Here is a 12,645-nt window from a genome sequence, read left to right as displayed (position 1 = left end):
AGTGTTACCGCTGTAATAATAATGGCCACCGGAAAAACAACAATGATAATGGGTTTGAAATTGGGTCTATAAAGTAACAGGATGCTATTAATTAACTTGGCCAACAAAAAGCAGATGTGCACATGGTCTTTGGAATTTGATGGTAAGGGTAAGACGGACCGCTGCTATACAGTACATGTGGAGCACAATAATAAACGAACAGGCATAAACAATTCACAAACATACAAAACAGCACCTTCGAATTAGCACGGCGGCAAAGTTCGCATTTCCTCGCGTACTCCCTAGCATGGGGCAGTACGGGGACCTCCGGACCGTCACACAGCTACAGGTGATCCGGGAATGCAAAATACACGATCTTCCTAGCAGAGTCGTCCCGTAGGCTAGCGTTTCTACTAGACAAGCATCATAATTCGCAAGAAACACAAAAACACAAAGGCTAATACATGATCTTCCTAGCAGGGTCGTCCCGTAGGCAAGCATTTCTACTAGGCAAGCATCATTTGCAAGTAACACAAAGATACACAGGCTCAAGGCGGCTTGGTCGCTTCCCGTAGGCGTGCGAGCAAGGGCAAACATAGAAAACATCACATATTGTGCAACAACAAGTCAACACCACAAGAGTTCATAGGTCTTAGAAAGTTCTGTGGGTAGAGAGATACAGTACTCAGAGTTCGCAGCAAAGATCTAGCAGGTCACGTCATGTTAGAAAGTCAGTTCCTACTCATGATGGGGTCGGTCGTCTGCGACACGAGGGCTGCCTGGAGTCAGCGGGCTGGGTTCCGCGGGCGGTCGGCGGTCAGGACGCGGCGACGTGGCACAGGCTGCTCGGGCCGGAAGGTGACGGCATGGCACAGTCTCGACGGTCTTGGGCAGGGTTGCATGGCTAATACAAATGGTAGGTTCACTGCAGGCTTGGTTCACAGGATCACGGCTGGGTGGAACAGAGGTTGAGGCACGAAGCGACAGCGTCAACGGATTCTTAGTCGGTGTGGCCGGATACGGAGCGGCGGTCTGGTGAGCCGGGCGGCATGGCGGCTGTCAGGGGTCGAGTCGGTATGGCCGGGTAGCGGGCTGGCGGATAAGGCAGCATGGTAGCGATGGCGGCGGTCAAGTGCTGCTCAGCCGAGGTCAGGGATGCTAGCTAGTCGGGCGGCATCGGTATGGCGTGGGTTGAGCGCTCGAAAGCGCTGTACGCTGCCACCAATGTTATATATGCTGGATGCTGCTATAGAGATGACCACACTAGACCACGGCTTGGGCCAGACTGATGTGCAGGGACAGAGGTCCCTGTCCTTTATTGATACCAGATGTGACACCACATGTGTACAAGTCCTACCCCCTACATTAGCTTAAAATAGACCCCGAATTATCAGGACCAAGAAGAAAATACTGTAGGACTGTAGGAACTGCAGAATGAAACAAATAACTTATGAGTAATACGACTAGCCCAATGAACAATGTCAAACAGCCACAACCTACCTCTGGCTACAAGTCTATGATGAACAGGACTCGCCTTCCAGACAATCTCTTGAAGATACTTGGAAAGACGTGACTCTCTCTCCATGTCTACACTCCGTTCCAAGTACGTAGAGAACAGTCTATAAACTTGTCTGGGTCTCCGGTACTGGAGATTTCTCCCTCAGTCAACACCTACCTCCCAGGGTTCAAGAGCAAGTCAAAGGACAAGAAAACAGAGTCCTTCCACGTTAGACAGCTTGCCAGGAAAATGTCCTCTCTATGACATGCTTGAGGTGATATTCTACTCCAACTTGGGCGGCAGCAGTGTTGGCTTCACACATATGGAGGGTGATTTCTGACCCACACCTCAAGTACCAGCTCTTTTCCAGCCGTAACTGTCACGAATACTGTCAGTTAAGAAAACAGGAAACATCCACTCCCCTGACAAGCTACAGGTCAAGATACGTAATCTTGAAGTTAAACCTTACTGTAACTTGAGTTCTTCTCCCAAGACCTCCTCTGAGTCTCCAAGTAAGGTAAACTGGTCAGAGATGGATTGTCTAGTTCTGATGATGCTGTCTTGAGAACTTTTAAGTCAGTGATGACATCTCCCTGTCTGCATCACTCGTCTGGTTTAAACATCTACATTGTACCCTTCCTTACCAGAACTGACAGTAGGAAGCAAATTGTTTTTCCTATGATAGCGGAAAGTTTCCTGATAGGATAAATACAAGTAAACTGGTTGGCCCTAAGAGCCTAGACAGATTGGCTCCTTTCCACATCAGCAGTATCTACTGAAGAGTAACGGTCCACTCAGAACTTTTAATCCCAGACAACAGCAGTGTGAGACCTCTTGTTTTGACATATAGTTGACAGTATTGGTCCTACTTTGAACTCCCCAGCTTGAAACCTTCAAAATGAGTGCATACAGGAAGCACAGTGTGCAACAAACAACTGGAAACTGTGAGCCTCAAGCAATGGCTAATAAGAGAGTTGTCAATATGACTTTGGGCTCTACTACAGTGATCTAGGTTGCACAAACTAAACACACATGCTGAGACTAATGTAGTCAGCAGGGGAGATACAAATTAGGTTTTGGATTTAGCAGTAGAAATCCCCTTGCTGTAACTGGATACATTTTGTTCTTCAAGTTACTGATTGTTTGCATAGAACTGAACTGAACAGCATATCAAAGGATTATCCTACTGTTGAACTGTAGCAGTGGGAGGGCTGGAGAGGTAGTACAAATATTTGTATCGCCTTTAGTTAAAAGGTAATAGTTGGAAAGAAATGACAAAATCTTTCAGTTTCAGTGGATATGTGAACCATGCCATTGTTGCTATGCCCCTTAAACATACCACTGAAAGTTGTTATAGGCAAGTTTCTTTGGGGAGACGAATTTCATCTGCATTGCCTTAGTTTAGAATAATAATTTACATCAAAAGGTTACTGTTGTCAGGCATATTGCACCTGGACGCCTGTCTTTAAAACTCTCCAACAAATATAGGTGCTGGGATAGTATTTTTATGATGTTTAATTTCTAATGCAAGTAATCTACCATAGACAAATTTAGTGCTGTATTTCATCCAGAGAAAACTGATGGTTTGGGACAGCAACTTGTAAATATCAATATGATAAAATATCAATATGATAAGAGATGAAAATTACATTACACTATATGTCCAAACAGGTAGGATACTGCAATAACATAAATCTAGTCAAGACATCAAAAGATGACATTGTGTAATATTTGACATATCTGCACTGGATACCCTCTTTGGCTATTGTCCATTGCTAGAGATTATGAGCAGTCAGTCAGTCAGCATACATGTAAAACAGCAGCCAAATTTGCAAGATTCTGTATCCTGCACTGCATCGGCTCCCAATGTCTTCTAACCATTTCCTCCTAAGTTTCCGGCATCTTAATAAATTTCTACTGGTGGCAACCCTCCAGGTCTCGGAGTGCCTTTAGAGGTAACAGGGACAATGTGTTACCACCTAGCTAAGTGCTCCCATATGCTGAAGCTTTCCATTTGCCTCTCATCAGCAGCCCTGCACATTTTACCTGAGTTCACCTGGACTGGTCCATGTCTGTGACTCTGATGTACAGTAGGAATATTAGAACAATGTTTTTTTAGCAGCCCCCAGACAGGATACAGCAGCAAAACCTAGCTGAATTTTATAGCTTGTGAGTTATAGAGTTGATACAGAGTATAAACCTCTGAGTTCGGGTGGATGCAGTAGGAAGCCTGAGTAAACAGCCATGAGTTTATCTAGCCCACATGCCAGCTTCTCTTGAACCTTGAGGAACTGAAGAATTTAAAGGCTCACCTTGAGGTATCGTGTTCTGTGGTTCTACAGCAGCCTCCATAATGTCACACATCCACCGGACAGACAACATATATCTGTGCCTCATCCATTAATGTCAACCCTGCTCCCTCAAGGAGCAATAACGGAATTAATGGGCTGTACATTAACTTCCATCTGCCACAAATTTCCTCTAAGTACCATACAGGCTCAGGGATTTAGCACCAATGAGACACACTTGGAAACTAATGATACTGCTAAACAGGAAGCTAAGGATAGCCAGTGTACGGTTTATAAAACCAGAATTTTTTTATATGACTACTACCAATAAAAAAGTTGGTTATCACTTATGCACAGTGGACATTATGAGAGTAGGCAATCAATTCAAATCTCCTGCAAGAGCTCCCTTGTGGTTGACCCTGTGTGATGGTTAATGGAATTGAGGGGCACCTCAAGTCAGAACTAACACAATATTACACTCCCAGGAGTTTTAGTAGAAATGAGGTGGAAATGTTAATTGTGGGTTAGATGCATATTGGTGTTTCCAATGATGTTTAACGATAAGGGTCTGAGATTATACTAATGATGTTATTGCTGACCAATAGACTTAGAATGTCATAGTCAATATTTTCTGCATAACATGACTTTTGATTGGAGTCACACACAAAATTGAATTGACATAACTCCAATGCCAAACATTCAAAGAAACCCAGCCATATACAAATATATGTTACTTTTGACATGGTCTATCAGCTGAAATTCTATGTAACAGAAACTATAACATTCTAATCACAGAAGGATGATAACGGCAGAATAAACCATTCAAATGTATTTTCACAACACTGATGTTTACAATCTGTAAAAGAAGAAAAGATCAAGTTCACTCATTTATCAAGACCAGCTGCAGCTCTGATTTCCCTTGTGGTACTGGGCTGCCTGACCAAACTGATACACAATCTTCTCTCTGGGTCAAGAACAATAACAAAAGTCATTCCTTTACTGAGTTAAACCACCTTAAGGTGTTCTCTACAAGTACAAAATCGCCTTTACATACCTATCAGTGTCACATTTGACCAAGACCCATCAGATGATGCCTGTCAAGACAGCAGACTTGCAGGGAGGTTTTGTCCCTGACATGTCTGGTCTGTTCAATTTAAAAGACTGCTAGATTGTACGAACTGTAATATTATAGTCTATTTAAGATATATATTGTCAAATGATGTCTCAGAGGCAGGAGTATGAAATCAAACAGACAGCTCAATAGCATTACATTTTGATAAACATCATAATGGTCATCACAAATCTGCAACTGTCTTCACAATTCATCTTCTCAAAAAAGGTTTCAAACTTCATCTTAAAAGAGTAACAAATTCTCAGAAATAATACCTTACGTACCCTTGACAATCAAAATACTGCAACACCATGACGTTAGTGGATCCTTCCCACCTGGCCAGCTGGTTCTTTTCCAACAAAGATCAATCCATGGGACATTCAAGTAGATATCTGTATCTGTATAGCCAGTATAACTGCCTTTCAGCATAACACACCAGCTTGGCGTAACACACCAGCTAGACATGCCTTATAATGTGATTTTGGAATTGTAAATTTTCACCTTACCTTCATCACAAGAGGTCATCCTGATCTGCAGCTTTGGTAAGACTTGACAACTTTCCTGTTCTTGTGCAGCAACAATATGAAATATAACTCTCTATCTATGGAAGCTAAAGCAAAGCAGTGTACTTCACACCAGTATGGCACCACAAGTGACAAAGGCCATTATCTGTTTCTATATTCACGTAACCTACTGGCAAGATATGACAAATTACAGCAATTACATGACCGTTAACTTGGCAATTTCCTGCTGACAAGGGCCAATGAATATGCTAAGAGATTTTGAACTTGGGGTTCACCAAGCGGACAATTTGGACTGACAGCTTTTGTGGGAAGAGACCCCGGCAGTGTGATTTGTTGTCCAGATGGTTACATTGGAAATGAGCATGCAGTTTGTCTTCTATCCAATCTCAAACACCTCTTTCCCACCATATAAATTTTATGCCACTATTGACTGCAATAAATGTGGAATGAATCTCATTGCAACACCAACACTTCCATCAGGAAAACTGCCATAGCCACATTGACAACTACCATGGCAACCAAATCACATGCTGGAACAATTTATTCGAGGATAGATTTGGGAGAGATATGGGTCACATTTTAATATCTGCTCATCAGAAAAAGCAGTTATCAAACCTCCAGGCACTATTTCAAATTAAAGTTTCATAGATCATATTACCCAGGAGGATGTACTTCGGAGAATTGTGTTCACTCTGATGCTCCTATTTAACATGTTTTGGTCCATACAAAGTGGCCATTTCATGGCACATGAAAAAAGTTGTTATACAAAACTGAAAGACATCAATTTGATTTGCCATGCATTGACAATATAAGAGTAGGAGATTTTTAGATTGATTGGTTTATTCAAAACAGCTAGTACTGTAAGAGCTCAACCACAAGTAGGTGGATATCATGCAGGTCAGGCCTGATGCAGGTCATGACTCATGAGAAGACCTCCGCTGTGGTTCACTGTGGGTACAGCAATAGGCACCACACAGGGATCCATTGGCAAGAAAAAGGATCATCTTTCAGTGCAAACAGGTGGCCTTGAGGGCTGAAATAAGGCATAGAACTTGGGGAGCTTATACTTTATTATTTCTTGCTTATTACATTTATTGCATTGCCTTAACTCATTTTGCATGCAAATGAAAGGTTGTTGTCCAACTGACTTCATAATAGTTTGTGATGATCACACACAGTTGTATAGTTGTATCCTCTTTATCAGAAGAAATTACATCTAAGCCATTTGGCCCATAACAAGGAGGGCAAAACAGACATGAAAGAAGTCTCTTATCCCTCTCAAATGCTTGAAGCTTACATGTAGTTCAGGAAATAACTCCACAGCACAGGACTTACTGCGTTCCAGTAGAATTAATGTACCAGGCTACCAGCAGTCTGGGTCTGCAGTGTTAGCCCTGTATTACCTCATGGCTGACGGAGCAACAGAGCAACCATATTAGCATGTCTAAGACATCCTTGTACACCAGTGAACATTGGAAGGCCAGATTAACTGGTCTTCATATTTAAAAAAAAACGTTTTCATGATTTCAACTCCCACTCAACTTACAGGACACAAGCACAGGAAGATGGATATGAGTAATGGACACAAAATAGACTGATATCTGTAGCTTAGACAAGATCTCCTTCAATGCAGTTGGGGTTTATTATGTAATTTCTAGGCTAAGGGTACAGCCTAATGATGGCATTTGTGAGAAGGCGACAGAGATACATCTTGTTTATGAGAGGAGGAGCCAAAGGTCTACCTCACTGTTGTATCAGACTATCAATTCTGTGATAAGCTACAGAAGGGTGTTTACAGTTCATCAGACAAACTTGTCAGCAGACCAGGTTTCCACTGCCTTCAGCAAATGGATGCCAGAGATTCCCGTCATGACAAGCATGTCTCCTGCAGAATGGGGCATGGAGCCAGGCTGGCTACATCGCTCTTGGCAAATGGACACATGGAATTTGCCTTCTTTAACCAGGTAAAGTAGTTTCAAAGTCAGATCTTTCTCCCTCTTGTTGTATTAGGAACCCTTATTAAACGTTCACTTTGAAACTGTTACAACTTCATGCAATCATGGTGATAAATTAACACAAAAGAACAAGAGAACAAATATCAATACCAGGTAATTCATGTACCGGTAGAAAATCACTTCTCCATCACAACCAAATATTCTTTGAAGATATTGCACCCTCAGTAACATCTGTGCAATCTCCATAAGTTAGAACATGTGAGAGTCTAAACATATTTTCACCTCCAAGTAAAATGGCACGATCAATACAGTATTTGCCTGTAACAATTATCATGATGAGTGCTGATATAAGTTATAACATTAGAAATGTTAAAGAAGGTTTTTTCTCTAATATCAAAAGGACAAAAGCTTACACTTACTGGTGTTGTCAGCAGTATGTGTTTCTTCCATCATGGTTGAGTCAGAAAGCACAGTGGGAAGCCAAAAACAGCAGTAAGTTTAACACTTCACTCAGCAAAGGAAAGGCCAAGCAGACTGAGACTAAACCAACACACAGTGAGTCTTAGATTAGAAATGTATTTAATTCTTATCTAAATCATTGCACCTACATATATATACACTAACTGACTCATCCTGGTGAAACCTGATGACCAGAGTCTGATGGGTAAGCAGCCATGTCCTGGTGAGAATGAAAACTTCATTACTGTTTTACCTGCTGGGGGTTCTCAATCAATTTCTGATCTTCTCTGGTGGTCACTGGACTACCTCAGACGTGTCAGACTTGGGGCTGAGCACTCCTGACAACTACCACTCCATTAGGAAATCTCTAGTAGTAGAGTATGTTAGAAAACAAGAAAGTCAATAATAACCCATACAGCAGAAAATATTGACAAGCTACAGTATACTATGACCTCTGAAACAACAGTCTTTCATCATTGCCATCTTCTGGAAGTCACTACATGACCTTGTCATTTCCAGGCCAAAGCCAAAGGTTTGTTTATATCCTGTCTTAACTTAAACTACCTACAAGGAGTGATATACGATATTGAGATACACATTGATAACGAAATGAAATACAACCATGGTCTGAATATAAGTGGATTTCTACTGAAAGAAAACATCTTTGACACAAACCTTGCATTTCTCTGTGCCAGAGCAGTGTTCTGGCTGGAGACTTTGGTATCACCCAAAGAAGAACCAGTCCTATGAGTGAAACCCTGAGCAGGACTGGCAGCAGGGCTGCAAGGTTACCTGAGCTCAGACCTTCCAGTCAAAACCATTTATCACTCTCAGGGGGAGGACTCTGCCCCATCACAGATCCAATAGTCTGATTCCGGCTGACTTTTACTGTAAGCTCCACACTACCCAGCTTTACTGCTTCCGCTTGAGAGGGGCACACAAAGAACCTGTCTGGAAGATGTCTTCAGGTGTTTGATGGGGAATAATAGAGTGCTACATAATTTACGACTTGATTAAGTGAGCTGTGAAGAGTTGTAAATCACTGTGAGTTCTTTCATTCTTGAAACCTGCCCTGAGCCCTCTGTCCTAATCTGATGGTAGAACACACATCTTAGAAAAGCTAGGCATAAAAATCTCAAGGTCAGACCCATCAGTATTTCAAACAAGTAAAAACACTGCCATTAAAACAATTACATTTTACCTTCATGGCAGAACAGATATGATTTTATTTTCATATACACTAGCTGCGACTCTATTCAGACTGGATAGACTAATATGATAAAAGAAATTCTAAATTTGATACAATTATGTACCAAAAAAATTTATGTGCTGGATAGAAGAGTAACAAACTTGACCTCCAGGTGGCAGCAGTGTTGACCTTAGGCCTGGGCTCTTCTGTCAGTTTAGAAAGAAAATTCATTTAGAAGGTATCACTTTCACCCAGGGGTTGGCTCAGGGCAGGGTGGACTGTGTACACAGCACAGCTCAGTGTTGATAGAAGACAGCTGGTCCAACCAAAACCTGAACAAGCCTCTGGAACCCTAACCACTAGAGGGGAGTGTGTGTAGCATACACGCCAACTTTCAACCTCGCCTTGATAACTTACAATGTGGGAAAGCACAATTTACCATTAAAATCAGAATAGACAAACAGGTGGTTGAACCATGAAGAAGTAAGGGTTGTTTAGTCAAGAAATCTCCCTCGCCACTAGTGGTTAAAGGGGAGGCTGCAAGTTTATGCTGCATAAACAGAACTCAATATCCTGACAGTGAATGGCATAGGTGATGGATTACAACACAATAAAAGACAAACCAAATGTAACTTTGTTTTCAGGAGTGTGCCTAATTTGTCTGTTTGTCAATAGACTAATCACAGGCTCTTTGTAAATCTCCCAATAACACTTTCTTCCTAACTTTATCTTAATTAACATTTCAATGCTGAGCATATAATGTTAGATATCAACCAGGATGACATCCAGAAGGCTAAAGGAATCTACATGTATATTCTAAATCATTTTTTGACTTTGAATATCAAACGACAAAGAAATCATCAATATTTGTCTCACTGGTATGCAATAATGACTATATTAGGAAGCGAGTAACTGATTGACGGCCATCAGATTAAAGATTAGAATCAACCTATACATTACAGTACATTTGTATTCTGAGCAAGGAGAAAGTGTTCCAGATAAGTTTCAAACTTCATCAGACATTGCTACAGTTAAAGGAAATACAGTGTCTGATATTTACCAAACTGAGCAAATGTCAAAGAAACCTACCACACTAGATGCCTCCCACCTCTCTCCCTGTTGCTTGGGTAACTGAGGGGTACACTGTATTTTAAATGCTCTCTGACAGATGGCCTGTATGAAATGTTCCATGCAACATTTCAATCTGCCTAGAATGAATCTATAATCCAGCTGCAGAGTCCCCAAGTGCAGCTAGATCTACTCCCCCTCCAAGATATGGGGATAAGATCAGACTTCCTGTCTGAGAGAAGAAATTGAACTCTTGTTAGATGTCCCTGACCTACAGGTCATGACCACTTGACCTCACCTTTCACTCCTACTTTTCAGATGGTGATGATGTGACAAAAATAGTGTCATGGTAAGGGCTCATTCTTGGCAACTTCTCCAAGAATATACAGGCTGACAATCAGATCCATATGATGCTGTTCATGCTGAACCTATCAAGGTTTCTGACTGTTTAATACTACCTGGGTACTTTCACTCCTGTAAACAGCAGTCATATAGTACTACAGTGTTAAAGACCTATCACAAAACGTGTCTGCTACATTCTAATCAGCCCTTAGTATACCAAGATGAAGTCTTCTGTTTGCATCCTCTTCCTAATCATATAGTGGTCATGCGTGATAACAGGGTAATCATGGCACACACCATAATGAGAAATGTTCAGCAGTTAGAAGATAATGATAGAAACTCCACACCTTACAAAGAATAATTGTCTGAGGCAAGGTTGTGACAGCTGGGGTCCCAGACTATATAATCATAGAATATTTCTATAGCAGAAATTGATTGCCTTAAATGCTTGCGGGCATCCCTCCACAAGTGCTCCCACTTTAAACAAAGATGGCATTTGATATGTGCTTTGCTACAAACAATGGGAAGACACCCATTCCGGAGGCAATGTTTACAATATTGTGTAAAAATTACATGTTCTGTTGCCTCCCTGGGGCTGGCAATTGTTAAGACAGATGGACAGACCAGTGTCTTCTGAGCTCCAGACAAAAATTCCACATGGCAGACAGTTGTCCATTGTTACCACCTGTCAAACAGCTGAACTTTTCACATTGCAGGTCACTTGTGAAATGGTTCTTACCTTTGCAAAAGGGCTTACTCAATAATTTACATGATTAACATTATGTGTATAGTTGATAAACAAAGAAAGAAGTCTTCTCCAATCACGGTCTAATTTAAATTACAAGGTATTGGTCATCTGGTATCTTTCATGTGTCACCCTTTATGTGCTTCAAAAGGTGAGACTGGTACTGGATGATGTACAGAATGAAACTGTGGAAGACTTTCATTTGTAAGAAATCTTTTAACGTTAAATATGTCTTTTGATCAATGTTGAAATGTCTGTACTCACATTAACAATGTATGCTTAATCTTTTTGTTTATCATATGCTTCTTACAATGTCATTTCATAGTTTAGTTTTGTAGTATTGTTGTCTTACTGTCACACATTGTACCATGTATGATTGTCAAGCAATAAAGTTCAAGTAAAGTAAAGTTCATTCATATGACCTGTTTATAAAGTACTGTGGTTTTTGTAAACAGTTCACATGTATTAAGTTAATAGTTATTTACTCCTCTTTACAACGGCCCTATTAAAATGACATTAGTAGGTCTTTTCCACTTCATGATCCATCTGCTTCACAGGTCATTAACTGTATGTTACCCAGTAACTACATGTAGACAACCCTACTGTATAGCATTAACGGCTAGAGTTCTAATGTTATTATAATTCTGAATGACCTTCCACTCTTATTAAAGAGATCAGCTATGGGATTTGCAAGCTGATACAACTGATGTGGATGATTATTTCACACCTGACTTGATCTAGGAGCCCCCTACTGTGCTTGGGCAATGCTTTCATGCAAAATCCTGTCTCCACAGTACTAGTAATACACATTTATCTTTGCACTAAGAACATGCAGTGGTGTGTGTATCTTTAAATGCCACATTCACCACCTTATCATTTGTCCATTGTTAAAGTTGTGCACTATCATGAATATGTTTTGGTCTTGCGGGCTCTGTTGATTTTTGAAACATGATGAAACCTGTGGGTTGCAACGACTGCTGATGTCGCTGGTCGGCACGTTTGACAAGACTGAACTGCAGTTTCGTTTCAGCCTTGCAAGTCACGTCGCCTGGCTCTACTTTGTTATCGTGCTGCCTACCAGCGATGAAAAATTGCCTGACCTTGAAAGACAAACAGATCCCTCAACCACAAATTGGAGCAAGGTAATCAAAGAACAGAGTAGCTTTTCTACTCGGCACAAAAGATGGAAGATGGAGGAGGGAGTATCAGTTTCCTCTGGTCAGGGCTGCTCCTGGGCTGCTCGTAGCTTCGGAACCAAAACAAACCAACATGGCTCCGATTTCTACACAAAACAAAAAGGACAAGAAAAGTTAAGACTTACGTCCATTCTGCTTCATCATATCCTTCAAGACTGGGTGGTCCAGCACGTCTCGGTGTATCACAGCTAGACGTCTTCTCAGGAAGGCCACATCCTCCGCAAGTTCATGATCCGAGTCCTCCAAAAACGGAACGAACTCGGCGTGCACTCCTCCGTCAACAACAGGGCA

The 12,645-nt window shown here is 41.4% G+C and overlaps 1 protein-coding gene across 1 annotated transcript in view; it reads right to left on the bottom strand.

Moving 5' to 3' along the window:
- Positions 1-12,645, bottom strand: part of LOC109485931 (unconventional myosin-IXa-like) — a 65,734-nt gene that overhangs the window by 48,354 nt on the left and 4,735 nt on the right. The window contains exon 2 of the mRNA XM_019789637.1: positions 12,480-12,626. Within this exon, the coding sequence (XP_019645196.1) occupies positions 12,480-12,626 (147 nt within the window). The remainder of the gene's footprint in view (positions 1-12,479; positions 12,627-12,645) is intronic.

This window comes from Branchiostoma belcheri, unplaced genomic scaffold (genome assembly GCF_001625305.1).
Source record: "Branchiostoma belcheri isolate BF01 breed outbred unplaced genomic scaffold, Haploidv18h27 scaffold11, whole genome shotgun sequence".
Taxonomy (NCBI): domain Eukaryota; kingdom Metazoa; phylum Chordata; class Leptocardii; order Amphioxiformes; family Branchiostomatidae; genus Branchiostoma; species Branchiostoma belcheri.
This window is presented reverse-complemented; position numbering and strand designations above follow the sequence as displayed.